We start from the raw sequence: 22,674 nt of genomic DNA on the forward strand, positions 1-22,674 counted from the left end.
TAATTGTCAGTAAACTTTTAGGACTTGGGTACCTCATTTTCATACATTCTTCACCTCCAGCAGCTGCAGAACGTCTAGGAAAAGCAAAAGGAGCCAAAGAAGGATTGAAGAAACTTGGGTTTAGTGAAAAATCAAGAGTTTTACTCAAGCTTGCTTCGATTAAGCTATTCTTCTCCTTACTTTGCCATACATATTGTTGATTTTGCTGTCATAGAAGCCATGTATGGCTGATTTTTTCTTAATTTAGAATAGTTTTGAACTGATTTTTGAATTAGAGCATGTTTGAATTATTTATTTAAGCTTAATATTAGTTTTGTTTACTTAATATTATTCTTATTTGTCTACTTAATGCTTGGCCATTATTGAGTGCGGATTTGGGGGTTTGGGTTTTGCTTTGAAAGAGAAAAATTTGAATTAGATTATTAGATTGAGTAATGTGGGATTATAATTTATTCTAATTTGCCAATAGGATAGAAGTATAACTATTGGACCCATATAATCATATTAGAGTGAATTTATGTATTTTTGTCTCTTGGGTAATTGTATTAGAAATAACATATTAATTCAAGAGAGGGGGTAATTAATCGAAAGATAATTATTCCCATTAATATTCTAGATTAATAAATTAATATTAAGTAAATTTATTTAGATAATTACATGCTCTATGAATTGAAGAAGGGATTAGCCACCATAGGCTACTTGATTGTTGGTGGTTGTTAGAATTTTAATTTTAGTGTGTTCATATAATTTCAATCTTTATTTTATAATATCAAATTCAAATTTTTTCTTGCTCAACTTAAATGAAAATGAGGACCTTATTTTCTAATTATCAATTAACTTGATTTCTTGTGAGATTGACCTTGATTTGTTACTAATTACAAATCATACACTTGCGATAAAACATATTTGTGTACATTAATGGATCCCTTCATATCTACAAAATTGCATTTGGTGCTTGTCGTTTGTGATGAGGCATGCTCATGAGGGTTAGGAGTCTATTTCAACCTTATTTGATCCTTGCTATTTATTTAAATTACTTTTTTAAATATTTTAATATTATATTTATTAATATAAAAAATATAAAAAAATTTAAAATTTTAATATATCTGTTTATTATCAATCTGGTCAATACATATTTAATCTGACAATCCAATTTAATATTAAAAAATTATAATTTTATAATTTGACTATACAAATAGACTCTGTGTAGTTCAAGTATGATTTAGATAACCTAATTTAATATTAAAAATTTTTATAAATTTTATAAATTAACCATTTAAATGTATTATAAAAAGTCTATATTTAATATGAAATTTTTTTTATATTTTTTATTTTAATAAATATAATATTAAAAATATTTAAAAATTAATTTAAATAGATGATAGGGATCAAATGAGATTGAAATGGAGGGCCAGGAGCACTTGCACCGAAAGCGGACAGCTCTTGTATGCAATATAACATCCAAAGGGAATTGATACATTAATGCAAACGATCAAACAGTCAAAGTATTTTTTTAAGAAAAACACACATCATATATATATATATATATATAATATTTGTCATATTCGGTTGGAAAGAGCATCCAGAATAATTTTGTTGTTTTATTTTGTCACAATTAATGAAGAAGTCAAACACAAATACGTGTAGGAGGAGCAATCATGCATCGTTCAAATTTGGCCCTATTCATAAATCTAATAGATCTTCAAATATGTTTTGCACAATTTGTGGAATCTTCTGTTACATGAACAATTATTAGCATAATTCATTAACGATGTAACATGCATTGTAGCAGGGATAAGTCAATGTTGATTATTACATTAATTGTAAAAATAACGGAACAGACATTGTCAGTAAATAAATACCAAGAGAATATATATAATATCAAAATTGTGATCTTCTATTTTTTTTGCCGACTATGATTACGATCTTTCACGGGTGAAGATCTCCCACATTTACTAAATTATTCCAATAATCATAAGATTATGGAATGCATGACAGCGATAAGATTATGCAGATATGTAAATTTTATTAGTGAACCTTTCTTTCATAATTTATTGTAGGCTAAAATATATAAAATCTCCTTTAATTTTGAAATGGATAAAGATACAAATTTATTTTAAAACTTTTCCTTCAGGAGCATCCAGTATCCTGAACTTTTTAGAACAATATTACCCCAAAACTTTCCAAAACAGTGTAATATTATCTTGTAATTAGAGTTGATCGTTTTGTCTGACTGGATTTGTCGTGTGGCATTTTTTAAAAAATAAAAAAATAATAAAGGTGTAAATTTATCTTGAAACTTTTCTTCTAGGGCGCTTGATATCCTCAACTTTTTTTTAAGAGTAATGTTACATTGCTATTAAAGTTGACAGTTTTGTTTGACTTCACTTACCACGTGGTAGCCACGTGACATTTTTAAAAATTAAAAAAAATGTTGTCCCCTCCTTTCTTGTGTATCAGTTGCACATCGCTCTCCCTCCTTTACATTTGGCCATTCTTCTCGTCTCCATTCCTCCCTCCTCCACCTCAGTATTTGCAAGACAAGAGTTAAATGAGAAGCCCAAAGCTATCACCCACTGAGTTGTTACTTCTCCTTATTTAGCATTGTTCAAAATGAGTTTTTAATTTTTTGTTCTTGCTTTTTTGGATATTGTGTGTTGTTCTTAAATTCTTGGATTTTTCAATATGAGTTTTTAATTTTTTGTTCTTGCTTTTTTGGATATTGTGTGTTGTTCTTAAATTTTTGGATTTTTAAATTGTGTTTTTTATTTTCTTCCTCTCTGCCTCTTATCTTTGATTTTTTTTTTGATATTGAAAATCTAGGTTTAATTGTTTTTCTTGTTTTTTTATGTTAAAAATTTGAGTTTGATTTTTTATCTTAGTATTTTGAGTTGTTTTGCATTTTTAGTATTGTGGATGAAGAAGAAGAAGCTAATGAAGATGAAACATAGCTCTTTTTATTTTTTTAATTTTTAAAAAATGCCACGTGGCTATCACGTGACAAGTTGAGTCAAACAAAATGGTCAACTCTAATAACAGGATAACATTGCTCCAAAAAAAATGAGAATATCAAGCACTCCTAAAGGAAAAGTTTTAGAATAAATTTACATTTTTATCATTTTTAATTTTTTAAAAAGTGCCATGTGGCTATCACATAGCAAGTCTAATCAAACAAAATGGTAAACAAATGGTTAACTCTAATTACAGGGTGATATTGCACCGTTTTAAAAAGTTTTAGGACAATATTGCTAAAAAAAAAGTTTACGATACTAGATGCTCTTAGAGGAAAAGTTTTAGGGTAAATTTGTACCTTTATCCATTTTGAAATAATTTTATATAATCCCCTTACATGTAAACATTTAAAATTAAATCCCTAACCTTTATTTTTATTTTTATAAGGGTTAAAATGTTATTTAACTAAAAAAATATGATTAAACAAAATATTATATTGTAGTACTACGTCTAATCAATTTTTATATTTTTTGAATAGTTGAGATATTGATAGAAAAAAAATATTACTATCACCGTATAAAATTTTAAATATTTACTTTTATATTTTTTGTTCATTTTTTTATTTTCAATTGTGCATAGTTTTCTTAAAAATACAACTGAAAAATATAAATAAAAATTTATCCTTTAAAATAATAAAATTAACGAACCATTGATAAAAAAACATAAATAAAACTAATATAAACATAAATATTTAAAATTTTATAAAGTAATACTAACATTTTTTAGGTTATCAATACTTCAACTATTCACAAAATATAAGAAATTAATTATAAATAGTTCTACAATAAAATATTTTTGTTTGGGAATATTTTTTAGTTAAATGACATTTCAACCCTTATAGAAAAATAATATAATTAACAATAGAAGCTTCAAAAAATAAAATTAAAAGTTAAGGGCATTAACTTTTAAACTTTTAAAAATGAGGGCTCCTATGTAACTGCTTCAAAATTTAAAGAAGTTTTATGTATTTTAATTTTTATTGTATTATAGGATTTCATGAATTTTAAAATATTAATAAAGAGAAAAGGAATCATAATTAAAACAAAACTGACAAACTAAATATGTGTAATGTTAATGTGAGAGAGAGAGAGAGAGAGAGAGAATAATACATATACAAGGTCATATGTTTAGGATGAATTTTGTCCATGATGGCTTCACATAATTTTTAATTGTCTATGTGACTTATAAATTAATGCTTAAATTTTTATAATTTTAAAATATTTTAACTTAATTTATTAGTTTTTGTTATTACTTTTGTTACCATTTTATTAAAATTACATTAATATATATATATATATATAAATACTATATATTATTTTAATGAATTTAAATTTTTATAAATTAAGTATACCTGACAAACCAAAAGCAATAATTGCAAGATATTACTAAAAAGCAAGTGATTTGACTTATTTATTTCAAAAAAGTATAGATAAATAAAGATTGTTGTTTGTTGAGTCGCTTTGGATTTGTTTGAGGATGAGCAAAACAGATGAGTTAAGAAACATTAATTTAGTGTTCTACTTATTGATTAGGGCAAAACATTATGAAACAAGAAAAAGGCAAAGCTTTTGGAGTGGGCAAAAGGGTTACTTATACAACCAATCCAATTATAAAGACGAAACGCTGCAAAACGACACTGCGATTTGGTGGCTCAAGCCAATGCACATTCACATCAAATTAATATACTATATGTGTCTTCAGTTTTATACGATCTTAATAATTGATATATGTTTCTTTCTAAATTAATTATGTGCCTTTTAAGTTATAAGGTGAATTAGAAACACTTTTTTTTTTTAATTATATCGGTTTTTGAACTCTAAAGTTTTGTTATATTCTACCTCATTCTTATAATTAGTCTCAACTAGAAACTCGAATCCTTTTTAAGTTTTGTGTAAAAATACAATTTTTAAAATAAAATAAATATAGAATTTAATTGGAAATAAAAAATAAATATAATTTTTTTATATAAATAAATATAAATAAATTTTTTGACCTGAAATACAAATAAAAATTGGTCTCATATTTTTTTTGTATATTTTTTCCCAAACATTTTCGTTTCTTTGGTTTTCTTGTATTGTTTTTTCTTCAAATATGTAATTAAACAATGGTAACGAATATAATTTTTGTGGTAGTATTACAGTATATTATTTAATTTAATTTGATAGCCTTTGGGATGACGATGTACCCAGCGGGTCTCTCCTGACTTTGAAAACCTTCAAAAGTACAATAAGCTCCTTGGTTGGCCCCGAGGAAAAAAAAGTACAACTAGCTCATATTTCTAAATTAAAATCACCAGCTCAGAACAATTCCAAAAAACTATATATATATATATATAGTATTTATTTTTAAATTAGGAAGAATGACAAATAATTTTTTTAAAATAAAAAAATGATAATTTAGTCTAATGAAATATAATAATAATAAAGTCTTAAAGGATTTCTTTAATATTAAATTTATATATAAAATTACTTTAATATCCTACTGCAATTTAAATTATTTTAATCATTAATAACACTAAACTTATAAATACTTATATCAAATTTAAAAATGATGTAAAAATAGTTAGACTTTGTTAATAGAAAGTTATAATTTTTTAAATTATTTTAGTTCTTGGTGAAACAAAACTTACGAATACTTATATTAAACTTATGAACTATATAAAATTAATTGCATATGGATACTAAAACAATTTTATACAAAAATTCAATTTCAAAGAAGTCTCTTCAAACTTCACTGTTGTTATTACATTTTAGGTGATTAAATTGTTATTTTTTTATTTTAGAAAGATTTATTAAGACATAAAACTTGATTGATGATTTAATTTTTCATAAATATTTTTAAAAAGAGTTACTCCTTTCATTTAATATGATAAGGCACTTTGCATTGAATTATACATATAATAAATTAGTTAATTATATTTAAAATTATACATTCTTGTTGTATTTACTTTTATTTAATAGAGTGTCTTAGTAAAAAATAATTTATAAGAAAATTAATCAATTGATCTTGTACTCAATTGTAATTCAATTCTTAAATTTTACTTGGAGCGGCATGATCTCTATAATTTTAACTTAGTTATTAAAACTTAATTTCTAAACATTGCAATTAAATTCTTATAATTTTAGCAATTTAAAATATTGTTTACAATTTTATTTTTTAAAATATAAAGGTCAATATTTTAAATATTTAAAATTATAAGAACAAATAATTTGTATGGAGTCAAAGTTTAAAAATTAAATTGCAGCAAGCCAAAGTTGCTGATTGAGTTTTATAACGTAATCAAAACTATAATAATTAAAATTAGTTAATTATATTATATTATTTTATATTATATTTTTACCTATAAAGTGTGATATGTCAATGACATGGAATTTTTTTTAAAATTGAAATGAAAGCGTCTCTTCAAAAACATTTTTTGCCAACACAATAATATATTAACGAAACAAAGGAACAAGAGTCCCGAAAAACAACAGAGAAACGAAAGCAAGGAAAGCCAAAACAATGCAGAAAAAAGACAAACGCGAAAAGCGGAACAAAGAAAAAAAAATCAGCCGATGCCACGACGAGTAATACTAATAAACGGAAGATTGTGTAAATGGGCAATAGAAGAAGAGAAAAAGAAACAAAAAGGGCAATAGAACTGCTCACGTTTTTTTTATTAGGATCACATTCGTGTTGAACTACGACACTACAATGAAGGAGTACCATCCTCCCAAACCAACTACTACTATTCATTGCTGAGTCGTCCAACCACTGTATACCTTCTCTCTTGCAATCCCCATATCTTCCTTACTCCACCATTGTCGTCATCATCTTCGTCTCTTCGCTTTCTTCAACTCTCTCTCTCTGAGTCACAACCTCTCTTCATTGTTCATTCATTTACTTGCGTTGACGACTTCTTATATTTCCCATCCTACTCTTTTATTAATCTCTCCCTTTCCCCATTTTGACTCTCCCAAGTTACGTGATTGATTATCTTTATCATCTTGTTTCTCTTTCCTCTATCTCTGCAAATCTCATTAATGGCCTTCGTTTTGCTTCTCTGACACACCTCTCTCATTTGCCACTCACGTTCAAGCTTCCTATCTACACTCATTTATTTCTCCCCCACCAAACACCAAACGCCATGCAACTCTTTCACACTCACACTCACACTCACGCGCACCCATGCAGTTTTGTTCATTTTAACCCTCACATCTCGCGTCTTCTCCTACATTCCGCACTTGTTATCCTCATTTAGCAATTTACGTCTTCTGTGAAACTTCTGTGAGTGTTCTTCCGGTTACTGTAACTAGCTTCACCACGTCACTCAAATGGCTGTACCAGTGAGAATCGTTCGACCGCTTGCTGTACTGTTGCTGATCTTGTGCTTCTTTTCTGGTTTACATGGGAAGTCAGATTCAGATGGTGATTCGTCTTCCACGTTGAGGTTGCTTTTGGAGGTGAAGAAGTCATTCATGGAAGACCCAGATAATGTTTTGGCTGATTGGTCTGAGAACGACACGGATTACTGTAGCTGGAGAGGGATTACTTGTGGGTTGAACTCCATGGATGGCTCGGCTATGCTAGTGGGACTTAACCTGTCTGACTCGTCACTCACTGGGTCAATCTCTCCCTCACTCGGTCTCTTACATAACCTGCTCCAACTTGATCTTTCTTCTAACCGCCTTACTGGTCCCATCCCACCTGCTCTCTCCAATCTCTCTTCTTTGGAGTATCTGCTTCTCTTCTCTAACCAACTCACTGGTCATATCCCCACTGAGTTGGGTTCGCTCGTGAGTCTCCGAGTCATTCAAATCGGTGACAACCCGTTAACGGGTACCATTCCTACGTCTTTTGGGAATTTAATTAGTCTCGTGACACTTGGTTTGGCCTCTAGTAGTCTCACTGGGTCTATTCCATCGCAACTCGGACGGCTCGATCGACTTGAGAATCTGATTGTACAAGACAATGAACTCACAGGTTCGATTCCGGCCGAGTTGGGAAACTGTTCGAACCTCACTGTTTTCACTGCTGCAAACAACGGACTCAATGGGAATCTTCCGAGTGAACTTGGTGGGCTTGAGAACCTGCATCTTCTCAACCTTGCGAACAACAGTATAACAGGGGAGATACCGAGTCAACTCGGGAATCAGCTGAGTCAGCTCGTTTATTTGAATCTCATGGGCAACCAGCTCGAGGGTCGTATTCCAACGTCTTTATCTCAGCTGAGAAATCTTCAAAATCTGGACTTGTCGTTCAACAAGCTTGTTGGTGGAATTCCTGAAGAACTGGGAAACATGGGTCAGCTTGAGTACATGGTTCTATCTGGGAATCCTCTCTCTGGGGTCATCCCCAGAGGCATATGTTCCAACTTGACGAGTTTGGAGCATTTGATGTTGTCGGACACTGCTCTCTCCGGTGAAATTCCTAGTGAGTTAAGCCAGTGTCAATCGATGAAACAGCTTGATTTGTCAAACAATTCCTTAAATGGATCAATACCCATTGAGCTTTACGAGTTGTCTGGGCTAACTGATTTGTTACTCAATAACAACAGCTTGATCGGCTCAATCTCTCCTTTCATAGGAAATCTAAGTAACATGCAGACATTTGCATTGTTCCACAACAATTTACAGGGTGCTCTCCCCAGAGGGATTGGGATGCTGGGAAAGCTGGAAACACTGTTTCTATATGATAATCAATTATCGGAGGAGATTCCTATGGAGATTGGTAATTGTTCGAGTTTGCAGATGGTTGATTTCTTCGGAAACAAGTTCACTGGGGAAATTCCCATCACTATTGGAAGGCTTAAAGAGTTGAATTTCCTTCATCTCAGACAGAACGAACTGGTGGGAGAGATTCCAGCCACTTTGGGTTACTGTCATAAGCTAACTGTCCTTGACTTGGCAGATAATTATCTCTCAGGTGGAATTCCTTCAACATTTGGATTACTGAAATATTTGGAGCAACTCATGCTGTATAACAATTCCCTTGAAGGTAATCTCCCTCACCAACTGATAAATCTGAAGAATCTGACAAGGGTCAATCTTTCAAAGAACAGACTGAATGGTAGTTTAGCTGTATTGTGTAGCTCTCGGAATTTTCTCTCTTTTGATGTCACAAACAATGCATTCGATGGTGATATTGCGCCCCAGCTGGGAAATTCAGCTTCTCTTGAGAGGCTAAGATTAGGAAAGAACAACCTTTCTGGTGAAATTCCAAGGACATTGGGGAAAATTGAAGGGCTTTCATTGTTAGACCTGTCTGAAAATTCTCTCACCGGACCAATACCAGCAGAGATTTTCTTGTGCAAGAAGCTGACTCATATTGATTTGAACAACAACATGCTATCTGGGCCAATACCATCCTGGCTTGGAAGCTTGCCTCACTTGGGCGAGCTTAAGCTATCTTTCAATCAGTTTTCTGGGAATCTTCCATCAGAGCTATTCGCGTGTTCTAAATTGTTAGTTCTCTCCCTAAACAGCAACTCTCTTAATGGAAGTATTCCTGATGATATAGGTAACCTCACATCCCTTAATATCCTCAATGTTGAGCAAAACAACTTCTCCGGACCAGTCCCTGCGGCCATAGGTAAGTTAAGCAAGCTTTATGAGCTGAGAATGTCCAGGAACAGCTTTAATGGTGAAATTCCAAGTGAGCTTGGAAGGCTGCAGAATCTCCAAAGCATTCTAGACCTCAGTTACAACAATCTCTCTGGCGAAATCCCACCTTTTCTTGGGACACTTTCAAAGTTGGAAGAGCTTGATCTTTCTCACAATCAGCTCACAGGACAAGTCCCTCTTCAAGTGGGTGAAATGAGCAGCTTGGGAAAGCTTGATCTTTCTTACAATAATCTTGAAGGTGAGTTAAATGAGCAATTCTCCCATTGGCCACCTAAGGCTTTTGAAGGCAACTTGCATCTCTGTGGAAGCCCTCTTAAACATTGCAATGCCGATGGCTTGAGCAATCACCTGTTAGGCCTGAGTAAAACATCAGTAGTGATAATCTCAGCTCTTTCAACATTAGCAGCAGTTACACTAGCAATACTTGCAGTGAGAATGTTCATGAAGAACAAGCAAGAATTTCAAGGAAAAGGCAGAGAAGTGAACCATGTTTACTCCTCCTCATCATCATCACAAGCGCAACGAAGACCACTCTTCCGGTATAATACAGCCAGGAAGCAAGACATAAGGTGGGAGGACATCATGGATGCCACTGCAAATCTAAGCGACGAGTTCATAATTGGTTCAGGAGGGTCTGGGACAATATACAGAGCAGAATTGCCATCAGGGGATACAGTAGCTGTGAAGAAGATTTCAGGGAAAGATGACTTCATGCATAACAAGAGCTTCCTGAGAGAAGTGAAGACTCTGGGGAGGATCAGGCACAGACATCTGGTGAAGCTGATGGGTTATTGCAGCAACAAGAACAAAGGAGAAGGATGGAATCTGTTGATATATGAGTTCCTGGAGAATGGGAGTGTGTGGGATTGGTTACATGGAAAACCACAAAAGACAAGAAGGAGCCTTGATTGGGAAGCAAGGTTCAAAATTGCAGTAGGACTAGCCAGAGGTGTAGAGTACCTGCATCATGACTGTGTGCCAAAGATCATTCACAGAGACATCAAGTCCAGCAATGTGTTGTTAGATTCCAAAATGGAGGCTCACTTGGGAGACTTTGGATTGGCCAAAGAACTCAACTGTGAGAACTCCAACACCGAGTCTAATTCTTGGTTTGCTGGGTCCTATGGCTACATTGCTCCAGGTGACTAACTAACCAAACTTCTTATTGTTTTGATCCTTAGAACACAAACTTCTCTCAATTTAGATCCTCAAAAACTTATCTGTTTTGAACCCATGATAAATTTTCTTTTTTTCAGAGTGTGCATACTCACTGAAGGCAACAGAGAAGAGTGACGTGTACAGTATGGGGATAGTGTTGATGGAACTTGTGAGTGGGAAGATGCCAACGGATGAAGCTTTTGGAGCAGAGATGGATATGGTGAGATGGGTTGAAGTGAACATTGAAATGCATTCTGAGGAATTGATTGATCCTGAGCTGAGGCCTCTGGCACCAGCACAACAGTTTGCAGCATTCCAAGTGCTTGAGATTGCATTGCACTGCACCAAAACGACGCCGCATGAGAGACCGTCTTCCCGCCAAGTCTGTGATCTTCTTCTTCATGTGTTCAGTAACAGAGTGCTTGACTTTGGCAAGATGAATTTGAATCGCCACGAGTGATTTTTTTTTTTTTTGGGATCTAATTATTTACAAGTGATTGACTTTTGTGTGGTGAAGCATATGTTTATTTGGTTGTGAGCTGTGAGTTGTGAGGAAGTAGTTCTAAGCCTAACTTGAAGCGAAAAGGTTTTCTTTGCTTGTATGCATTTCAATTGTAAACATCCAAAGATTGAGTAATTTCATCACTTGAATTTCTATATAATGCACATCCCCTTTTTTTTTTCTTCTTTTTTTAGCGAAAATTGGATTACAATTCTTAAGCTTAAGCATTCACGGTCTCCAATAATATAATTATATAGAAAATATAACATTTCTTTTTTACAATGCTATCTGACTAAGTCAGACTTAAATATTATTATTAGGCCTAAGAGAAAAATGTGATGTTGCTATTCAGACAATTAATCCGTTGATAATGTGTAACATATTTTGATTACATTATGTCATTGTTTAATGATTATGAAGTTGGGAAAATTGCAATGAAAGATCTTTGGAACAGTTTTTTTTTTTTTTTTTTTTGCCCCCCAAAAAGGATTAAGATTTTCATTCTACCCTGCAGGATCTGGGAATTAAAATATAAATAAATTTAAATGTGAAATTACAAGAATACTCCTATATTAATTTTGTCTTTATTGACAGATATTGAACCCATCATAGTGGACATTTTGACTCCAATTTAATATACTAAGGATTAAATTTTTATTAACATATGATGTATTTCGTAATCTTAGTTTATAAACTTTTTTTTGTTTTGCAAATTCTAAATTACAGAGATAAATATCATCTCGAATTTTTTAAAAGAAGACAAGAAGCAAATATTTTTAATTTGAAAATAAAAAATCTCAATTTAGAAAATAATTCAATACCTCTAAAAACATTATAACAATAAATAGTAAATTATTTCAAAGGTAAAATAGAAAAAGTGTTATTGAATATAAAATATTTCTTTAGAATTTTGAAGAAATATGTAATATAAAACACATATTTCCCTTAAAAAAACAAATATAATAAAACAAAAGGAGTATTTAAAAAGTAAAAAAATTATTCAAAATTAAAAAGAAAAAATCACTGTAATTTACCCACTAACTATCAAGTCATCAAATGTTAAAAATTGTATATCCTGAGTTGTGTTAGGCTTTTGTATCACATGAAATGAAACTTGTCTATTAAACACATACAGAGAGAGTTTATTCCTATGCTGACTTCTTAGCTAAATTATCTCATAAGTTAACTATTAATTTTAATTTTTTTGATCATCCTCCACCTCTTATCTAAGAGGTAGTTAATGATAAAAGCAATCAAAGGAGACTCCTATCTGATGTAATCTCTTTTGATTTATATGATTTTTTTTAATAAAAAAAACAAACAAACAAACTGAATCCACCTTTTCCAATTTCTATTAATGTTTTAAAGATATCAAAAGTCAAAACCATAATCAGTAATCAATATAAAGATACGGTGGCAAATTTCTTATTTAAAAAAAAACACTTCAATATATTTTTTTATTTTTGAATGACCAAACTCAATCTTCAGGGTAAGGCTATAAGTCAAGAACAATTTTTACCTCACTTGTCCTACCCACAAAAACAAAACAAAACAAAAACAAATTGGATTGGGCTTATGATCGATATATTAATGACCTGGTTTCGCCAAGTAATCCATTTTAATACAATTATAGGCTTCTAAGGTTAAAACACCAGTGAGAAAATGAATAAATTGTACTGATTCACGAATAGTTCACCTTTCTACATCTTTTATAGTTGATATTAATATCAATCCATCTAAATTATAAAATTTAGGAAAAATTGATCTGCTGATCCTTATATTTTTTTTAATTGAGTTAAATCCTTATAATTTGTTTTGTTTTAATAAAAACCTTTATAGTTTAATCAATTAAATATATTAATCCTTGACATTGAAAAGTATTAATGAATAATAATTTTTTCAAAATAAAAACACTTTTAAAATTTATATAACATTTTATTTAATATTTTAGCCAAAATATTTTGATTTAATACAATACTGACATTTTTATTAATTTTTTATGAAAATTATGTACACACACATAAGTTATTAGAAAACGTAATCTAATTATATAAATTTTAAATTATAAAAATTGTAAAATCAATTCTAAAATTATATAATATTTCAATAAACATATATAAGTAATTAATATGATCTTCTAAAAGAGAAAATTAAAGGATTTAACAATAAGAGACTAACATTTAATCGATCAAACAATTAAAGCTTGATTAAAATAAAATAAACTATTGAAACCTAATTCAAAATAATGTAAAACTACAAGGACTACAAGGATTTTTAAATTAATTTTTCCTAAAATTTATAACAAAACACATTAAGAAGTGTCGAGAAGTTCGATATGATTCAACTTTTTGGCAATGTCCTAGGCCCTGTTGCCAAATGCATTGAAAAGGTGGAAAAACCACATTTCTATAGAAACAAGAGTAAATTAGGTATAAGGATCAAAAGGGTGAAATATTGGGAGGAAAGATCAACCCTTGAAACTCTTGCAGATTTTCAAAATCTGCATTAATTATTCTTGGAGTTGAATTGCATATCTGCAATGGAGCCTCCAAGATTTGATCCTTCCTCCCAAATATTTCACTCTTTTGATCCTTATGTCCAATTTTAAATTAGATTTGATACTTGGAATGTTGGGACATTGAATTGTAAATCTGTAGAAGTTGTCAGGGTTATGATTCAAAGGAAAATCAATATCCTTTGCCTGCAAGAAACAAAATGGCGTGGAAAAGAAGCTAAGGATATTCAAGGTTTCAAACTTTGGTATACAGGAAAAGTAAGTGCACGTAATGGAGTAGACATCATTATAGATAAGGAGTGAAAGAAGAACGTTGTAGAAGTTAGCAGAATTGGAGATAGAATTATTTCCTTAAAAATAATAATTGGACGTGAGACTGTTAATATTGTTAGCGCTTATGCGCCGTAAGTCGAAACAGAAGCTAGTCTTAAGGAATTATTTTGGGAGGATCTAGAGGGGTTGATTCGACACATACCACAAAGTGAAAAGATTTTTATTGAAGGTGACTTTAATGGGCATGTTGGGAGGAAAGCTGGTCAGTATGCGAGGGTGCATGGTGGTTTTGGTTTTGGAGAGCTAAACAATGAAGGACAAACTCTTCTTGATTTCTTATTGACGTATGATTTTAAAATTGCCAACATTTGTTTCAAGAAGAGAGATGAACATCTCATTACTTACAAAAGTGGAGTCTCAAGGTCACAGATTAATTTTCTTTTGGTTAGGAGCACAGATAGAAGACTTTGTAAAAATTGCAAGGTGATCCCCGGAGATGCTGTAACGACACAACATAGGGTCATAGTCCTTGATGTGTGTATTATGAGTAAAATCCAAAAACGTCGACAAGTAGTAGCACCAAGGATTAGGTGGTGGCAATTAAAAGGTGAGAAGCAAGATATTTTCAAGTAAAATCTTTTGGATAAAGAAATTTGGGAATCTCAGGGAAGTGCTAACATCATGTGGGAGGATATGGCTAAAAAGATACGGGAGGTTGCAAAAGTAGTTTTAGGAGAATCAAAAGGTTTTGGTCCGAGAGATAAAGAGTCTTGGTGGTAGAATAATAATGTACAGGACAAAATCAAATATAAGAAGAACTGTTTTAAAGCCATACATTTGTATAACAATGAAGAAAATTGGGAGAGGTATCGTATGGCTAAGAAGGAAACTAAGAGAGTTGTGGGTGAAGCTCGTTCTAAAGCTTTTGAAGAATTTTATAAGAGCCTTGAGACGAAAGAAGGAGAGCAAAATATTTATAAGATTGTCAAGAGTAGGGAAAGAAAATCAAGAGATCTAGAACAGGTAAGGTGTATTAAGGATGAAGAGGGAAGAACTTTAGTTACAGATGATGAAATTAAAAATAGATGGGAGACTTACTTTTTTAAACTTTTCAATGATGGAGAAGGTTCATCTAGTAACTTGGAGGATTTAGTAACTGATGAAGGAGAACAAAATTTGTCATTCTATCGAATAATACGTGATAAGGAGGTAAAGGAAGCTCTTAAGAAAATGGCAAATGGTAGAGCCAACGGACCTGATTGTATATCTATGGAAGCGTGAAAATGTTTAGGTGAAGAAGGGGTGAGATGGTTAACTAAGTTATTTAATGTGATTTTACGATCCAAAAAAATGCCTGATGAGTGGAGGATAAGTATATTAATTCCTATTTATAAAAATAAAAGAGATATTCAGAATTGTACTAACTATAGAGGGATTAAGCTCATGAGCCACACAATGAAATTGTGGGAGAAAGTAATTGAGCACAGGTTGAGATTGGAGACAAGTATTTCTGAAAATCAGTTTGGTTTTATGCCAGGTAGATCAACTACAGAGGCGATTTATCTACTAAGGTGATTAATGAAAAAGTATCGTTGTAAAGATAAAGATCTACACATGGTTTTTATTGATTTGGAAAAAGCTTATGACCGTATACCAAGAGAAGTGCTTTGGAAAGCATTAGAAAAAAAAGGGAGTACGGATTGCTTATATTAAAACCATACAAGATATGTATGAGGGGGTAAAAACTAGTATAAGAACGCCTAGTGGTCAAACAAAGGATTTTCCTATAAAGATTGGACTACATCAGGGATCATCTCTGAGTCCTTATTTGTTCAACTTGATCTTAAATGTTTTGACGGAACATATTCAAGGGAAAATTCCGAAATGTATGCTCTTCGCGGATGATATAGTTCTTATAGCAGATATAAGAGAAGAGGTTAATTGCAAACTTGAGTTATGGAGGAGGACATTGGAGTCAAAAAGTTTTCGTCTGAGTAGAAGTAAGACGGAATATTTATATTGTAAATTTGGTAAAGGACTATTCGACAATAATTTGGAAGTGAAATTGGAAGATTAAATTATACCTCAAGTGGAAAAGTTTAAATATTTGGGAGCTATTATTCAAAATGATGGCGAAATCAGTGGAGATATTTCACATAGAATTCAAGCTGGGTGGTTTAATTGGAGAAAAGCTAAAGGAATTATTTACGACCGTAAGGTGCCTAATAAACTTAAAGGAAAGTTTTATCGCACTGCTATCAGACCGGCAATGTTATATGGTAGTGAATGCTGGGCTCTAACGAGACAGCAAGAGCATAAAGTTGGAGTAGCAAAGATGAGAATGTTACGATGGATGCGCGGACATACACGTAAAAATAAAATTCGAAATGAGTACATACGCGAAAAAGTGAGGGTGGCACCTATTGAGGAAAAAATTGTAGAAAATCCATTGAGATAGTTTGGGCATGTACAAAGAAGACCAAGGGAGGCACCAGTGAGAAGAGTAGAACATATAACTTTGAGTCCAATTAAGAGAGGTAGAGGAAGGCCTAAGAGAACACTTTTGGAAGTTATTGAACGCGATCTGTTAATTAATAATATTCCTAAAAGCTTGATAAATGATAGAGCACAATGGCGTCTTGCAATTCATGTAGCCAACCCCACCTAGTGGGATAAAGGCTTGTTGTTGTTGTTGTTGTTGTTGTTGATCCTTATGTCCAATTTTCCCTAGAAACAACCTTGCTTCTGCAGAAAGGTGATTTTCCACATTTCCAATGTGCTATCAAACACAAACCTCAGTTTGAGAGGCACAGCAGGTGTACATTAGATGTGAATCAGTTGTGGGATTATACAGGAACTGGACCAAATCTATGAATTATTAATGAAGCTACAACAATAGCCATTCAACATTATGAGTTGTTGCTGAATCTCCTGTTCAAAATAGGTTCATCAGCTAGTTATGACAAACTCAAAAGTACAGTAAAAGGACATTAAAAACCCAAAAAGTTTGATTATGACGCCAATGTACCACAAGATTCTCATGACAGAAGCACTGCAGCTCTTGAAGAAATTCACTTAATCATCATCATCATCTGCAATGTAACATCCCAGATGGATAACACGTAACAAGAAAACATGATTGCTCACAAGCAACTTCAGACTTTAAATAATTAGTAATCCACCTATCTGTTTCTTTAATCATAAACTATAACAAGTAATTAATATACAGAACTTATACACACTCATTCCCCTATCAACAGAAATGGACTAATCTTCCTCTGCAATGTCATATTACAGATAAATATACACACTAGATTATTGACGTATTATTATGATGTTTTTAAAAGAAATGTTATAACATGCACTCGTTATTAGGACAAAATTTAGCATTTGTTTTTTTCATAAATTATTTGCAGAAGCTTGGAAGAATAGTGAAGGATTCCTATTAGAGTACATTCATACCAAAATTCAAATAATGAGAAGCAGTTCCAATGCGCAAGAAAATTTTACGACTAGCTAGAGGATGAGATATTGTAATCAGAAATTACAAGAGAAAGCCTCGCAACAAAAAGGATTTGAAGCCTTCTAAGGCCTGTTAGAACATGTGAGAAACCTATTTGAATTAAGATAAAGCAGTGCTCTTTTGGGAGGCTGATAAGGCAGCTGTTTTAACAAAACATGTGAGAGGAAATCAAGGAATACCCATGGAATAGAAGGGAACAACTCTGCTGGTCCAAGGAGTTATCCTAGGGCTCCAGATTATAAGGAAAAGGAAATGTTCAACTAGTCTGCTCTTATTATAGTATAGGGAGGCATGGGCTGTGTTAGGGCGGAGTGAAATTCACCTTTTGGTTTATAATGTCCTAGTGGTTTCCAGAGGGTGTTCAGAACACATTTTGAGATTGAGTGTGGTAAGGAAGAGTTCTAGAGTCTTGAATGCCAAAGTATGTCCAGTGTGCTCAGTCTGTTACTCTCTGTTTCTGTACTTGTTGCTGTTCAGTTTACATTTTGAGTTGTAACAGGGGAATAGGGTTTTGGCCAGAATCAGTAATGCCACTTGTAACTCTGATTCAGTTTTCTTGAGTAGTAATATCAAAACCTAAGCATTTCCCTCATTGCTGTCCCTTTCCGCATTATCTTATGTTCTTATTCAGCAGGGTTGTATCGGAAGCCATATATACAATCATATCTCAACACAATTGCAGAAGATATGCCCTTGAAGAAACCCAGGAACCACAAATTGCCACAAAGTTTAGGTATGGTTCCTGTTACCAAACAATATAAATAATAACAGGAACAGTTTCATGTACTCAGCCGCACCCTATCCTCACCAAAAGATAGCACAGCTTATTCCAAAGGTAACAAATTGCTAGAGAATGGAACGAATAGGGCAAAGTTTTCTAGCTAAATCTGCACTGACATGTATCAGAAGAAACAATCAAATGGGGTCATCAAACCTACAACATGTAAAGGGTTTATCCTTTTGTGTATTGTTCTCCGAACATAAGATTTGACATTTGAGAGTTCTAGAATTCCAAATTAGCTTATCATGAACAAATTGTTCCCTTTTAGAAGGATGAGAAATAACAAGATTTCCAGTAAGTTGAGAAATCAACAGATTCCAAGTTAAGAAATTGCAAGAACTGGTCACCCATCAATTCAAAGCATGAGTACTAAAAAGGTTCCTAGCAGTCCCGTACAAAAGTCAGATATCCCTAAGAAGCACTAACAATTACTTCACTCAATCACATTCAATCCCCAGACTGCAATGCCTAACCCCATATCAGCATATCACTTGTTTTTATTTCATTCTTCCAAAAATGCTTGATGCAATGCCAAAAAGGGTGAGGAACAGGAAGTCATGCCCCATGAAAAAGGAGTCAAAACATTAATGGTTTCAAATATTTTAATGATAGATATGTGTGACAAGGAGGAAGAGGAAATTCAAACTCACTTTCCTATCTTTTTCCCAGGATTTCAGTACTTAAAAATATCACCAGAAAATCCTGAACCGCTGACAAATCAATAGCAATCAAAGAATGCATGTGTACAACGTATTCAGCTACAGTTAGAAAAGCGTGAAAAGAATGAAATTTCTCCCTGAATAAATCACTTGTAGAAGCACTAGTCTGCAGATTTACTAATCTTGACACTATTGGCAACTCAATAATTAATATTAAATATGCATCCGCAGAAATTTTGCACAAACATCACTGCATTCAAAACACTAGTTTGAATTTACAGTGGCCATCTATCATACATGTAAAAGCAAACCCTAAAATCTCAGCACCGATTCCATATCAATTCAAGATTCAAATTCTTGGACGTTTTCTCATATTAAAAGAGTAATTCAAATGAAAGGGCATCTGTCTGGGACAACATACAAGTGGATTGGAACTAAATAGCTGATGGAACCACATCAAGATGCTCCAAATTCACATCAATAATTTGACCTTCAGATTATATTTCAGTACATCATCCTCTTCTTCTCATATAATATTTTCAATCAATAAAGCAATTTCAGGAGCAGCCGAAATAGTAAACCTACACATCTCATGGTCATTGCAAATATAACTTTACCCTCTCAGCCGAAGAAACGACAGAGAACAATAAATATCAAAGAAAAAGAATGGTTATTGTTCCTTGAACGAACCCCAGAACCTAAAGAAATTGTAAATGTCTGTTCGACAATCCAAAGCATCAGTCCCCCGCTGCACCGATAACAAGTATAATTCCCATGAAGTTAAAGGTGCAAGATAGATGCAATAATCAGAAAGGAAACAAATTAAATAAAAAAGGAATCAAATTTAAAGTGATAAGATCATATTCAGAGGAGTAAGGCAAAAAGGGGCAAGAGGAAGAGGGGGCTAACCAATATAACGTCGCTCGTTTGCTGCTTTGGCCTTTTCGAGCATCTTGTCGAGGTCTTGCTGGAGTTGAGCATCCCATTTCACAAGCTGATTAACAAAAACAACACCCAAACCCATTCCCAAGACATGCTCCCACGGATCTATAGTAAGGAAGAGAGAATATGAGAGAGAGAGAGAGAGAGAGAGAGAGAGAGAGTATTCCCGAGAATCAAACAGAAATCAGGGTAGAAACCGGAGACTTACGTCGCATATAGGGGAGTTTACGGAGGGCATTGGAGTACATCTGAGTACCCAAACCAAGCAAGGCTCCGATCGCCGTCGCACCCAATGCCATTATCGCTCTCAGTCTCACCTCCACTACTCGCTCCTTCGATGATTCCTTGTTCGATTTTGTGAACTTTGGGCACTTCGGTGTCTTTTTCCGTTGTGTTCACCAAATGTTTTTCTTTTTCTATTTTCTTTTCATAATATTTCTTTTTATCGTTTAAAAATTTATTCTTACTCTTAATTTTTTTTATTAAAACTCTTTAAATTTTTATAGTTAATCTCCTATACATTATTATGATTATTTAGTATTTTCATAAAAAGCATCAACAATATTTAAACTTGACTTAGTAAATAATATTGAATACAAAATATTTATAAAGAAATAGATACAATTTAAAAAACATCAATCTGATCAAACAATAAATAAATTATCAATTTTTCAAATTCATCTATTAATTATTAGAATAAGCAATTATCAAAATAAATTTAGTGAGTAGTACATTGTCTGGTGTCTTTGTACATAAATTTGCATTAAAAAAATTATCTAACATTGTAACAAATACAAGTAAATTAAAAGTTACATTGTACCATTGAAATTATGTTGATGAAATGTTTTGAAACTATTCTTTATTACATTTGTTGTTGATTTTGGTTTCTCTAAATCATGGATTATGATATTTAGACCATCCACTGCCTTAAATCATGAGAATGCAACATAAAGTTCATATGTGAAAATATTATTGGCACTTATAGTTCATCATACAATGATTAACTAACCTTAACTTTTGTTTATTGTTATTGCAAATGAAATAATTATTAAAAATTGTCTTCGTTGCATGATAAAAGGCAATGTTGTTTTGAAAGGATTTTCATATCCATCTTATGCGACAATAATTCTTTACCTAAGCCTAATCCTTTTAAAGTTACTACTTTCAAGATATGTTTCTCAAGGAATGTTATGTGATATTGAGTGCCATTACATAGTACTAAACTTGTTCAATATTTCTTACAAGCATAAGTAGTGTCACAATCTTAAGGGTCAATATATGTGGAGGCAGTTCAAAACTATCAATGGTATCACTACAACATTTTAATGTCATGACAACAATTAACGTGGCAATGGGTATAAAACTATTGCCTATTCTTAAAAATAGGCAATAGTTTCCACTGTATTACATATAGGTAGTGCTATGGTAGAGGTGTCATGCCAACCACCTTAAAACAAAAGGGTTACTTGTGGATTTAACAATTTGCTTGAGCCTCCTCTTGCTCAAAGGGATTTGAATAAAAAGATTGAAGAAACCAAATAATCTATTCTCTTTAGTGGCTTGTTTGGATTGTTGTGAGTGCTTATGAAATAATAAATGTTATTTTGATATATAGATGAAATGGAAATGCTTTTCATGATGGAAAATTATATGTGAAGTGGGCAAGAGATTTTATAAAGAAATATAAGTATGTACATTATATAAATAATTGTGAAAATGATTTAAAGAAAGTTCTTGTAAAGGTTGATCATGATTTTGTTGATGTATGCAAAATGAACATTTATTGAAATCATAAATGTTGAAATGATGTATTTAGAATTGTATGATACCTGTATAGCATGATCATATTTTGAGAGAGTGGGAGTTCAATCTAAAGGGTGATAGTGTAAATCCATATGATATACTGACATCATGGGAGGCCCTAATGATCAAATTATTACTTAGAAACTCTATTATTACCTATATAAGTATGGGTTGGGGCATATGACACCCCTAAATTTGAGCAAGGGGAAATTCTTGGTCCAAAAATGAGCATGGAACCTTTTATTAGGTTACTCCTCACAATTAGTGAGTTTGGGCTAGCCTAACCACATAAGCTTGGTCCTAATCCTATGTGTATGGACCTTTGCATGATTATTGATACAACATCCCTAAATTTGAGAAAGGGGGAAATTTTTGGTCCAAAAATGAGCATGAAACCTTTTATCAGGTCATCCCTCAGAATTAGTGAGTTTGGGCTAGCCTAACCACATAAACTTGGTCCTAATCCTATGTGTATAGAACTTTGCATGCTTATTGACTTTGTAGTTTGGGCTAGCCTAACCACATAAACTTGGTCCTAGTCTTGTGAATATGGAACTTTGCATAACTTTGCATGTTTATTGACTTTCTTTGTGTGTGTGGGCGTGCGTGCATGTGTGTGTGTGCAAGTGCTATTACAAGTGCAAAATTGTTTTCTTAAACTGTTTTATGTGGTCAAGTGGCCATTATAAGGGTTTATGCCTCTTTATTGGAGCTGAAGTAGCCAAATTGTATTTTGGTTATATATTGTTGTGTGTAATGCATTAATAAAGTGTAAGTTGGTCCCTTAAGTATGGTTCAAGCCTTAACTGAGGCTAACAGTATATGACTTGTGTAACACCCCTCAAAATAAAGACTAGGTTAATTAAAACTAATCCAAAATTTATACAACTATAAAAATAAACAC

At 32.5% G+C, this 22,674-nt stretch overlaps 2 protein-coding genes across 4 annotated transcripts; one reads left to right on the forward strand and one right to left on the reverse strand.

Moving 5' to 3' along the window:
• The first annotated feature begins 6,619 nt into the window (after nucleotides 1–6,619).
• LOC129304546 (LRR receptor-like serine/threonine-protein kinase GSO1) lies at nucleotides 6,620–11,434 on the forward strand. The gene is made up of 2 exons (XM_054944231.1): nucleotides 6,620–10,755; nucleotides 10,871–11,434. Exons 1-2 carry the CDS (start codon nucleotides 7,326–7,328, stop codon nucleotides 11,230–11,232), a joined length of 3,792 nt encoding a protein of 1,263 aa, XP_054800206.1. The 5' UTR covers nucleotides 6,620–7,325; the 3' UTR covers nucleotides 11,233–11,434.
• Nucleotides 11,435–16,842: 5,408 nt separating this feature from the next.
• On the reverse strand, nucleotides 16,843–20,337 carry LOC129304868 (uncharacterized). Of its 3 annotated transcripts, XM_054944696.1 has the most exons (4): nucleotides 20,176–20,337; nucleotides 19,935–20,072; nucleotides 17,091–17,154; nucleotides 16,843–16,993 (listed from the first exon to the last, which is right to left on the reverse strand). In XM_054944696.1, the coding sequence occupies exons 1-3, from the start codon at nucleotides 20,264–20,266 to the stop codon at nucleotides 17,138–17,140; spliced, it is 246 nt and encodes an 81-aa protein (XP_054800671.1). In that variant the 5' UTR covers nucleotides 20,267–20,337; the 3' UTR covers nucleotides 16,843–16,993; nucleotides 17,091–17,137. The 3 variants fall into 3 exon arrangements, with proteins under 3 accessions (XP_054800671.1, XP_054800670.1, XP_054800672.1); XM_054944695.1 differs by having other exon boundaries at nucleotides 16,843–17,154; XM_054944697.1 differs by lacking the exons at nucleotides 16,843–16,993; nucleotides 17,091–17,154 and adding an exon at nucleotides 19,748–19,773.
• Between the last annotated feature and the right edge of the window lie 2,337 nt (nucleotides 20,338–22,674).

This window comes from Prosopis cineraria, unplaced genomic scaffold, assembly GCF_029017545.1.
Source record: "Prosopis cineraria cultivar Desert tree isolate PC_DT_omini unplaced genomic scaffold, ASM2901754v1 PC3, whole genome shotgun sequence".
NCBI classification, from domain to species: Eukaryota; Viridiplantae; Streptophyta; class Magnoliopsida; order Fabales; family Fabaceae; genus Prosopis; species Prosopis cineraria.

Excerpts from the sequence above, each read along its gene's own strand:
- LOC129304868 (XM_054944696.1), bottom strand. The coding sequence starts at position 20,266 with ATGGCATTGGGTGCGACGGCGATCGGAGCCTTGCTTGGTTTGGGTACT. Across the intron at positions 20,073-20,175 it reads TAAACTCCCCTATATGCGAC|ATCCGTGGGAGCATGTCTTG; the intron begins GTAAGTCTCCGG and ends TCCTTACTATAG.
- LOC129304546 (XM_054944231.1), top strand. The coding sequence starts at position 7,326 with ATGGCTGTACCAGTGAGAATCGTTCGACCGCTTGCTGTACTGTTGCTG. Across the intron at positions 10,756-10,870 it reads CTATGGCTACATTGCTCCAG|AGTGTGCATACTCACTGAAG; the intron begins GTGACTAACTAA and ends TCTTTTTTTCAG.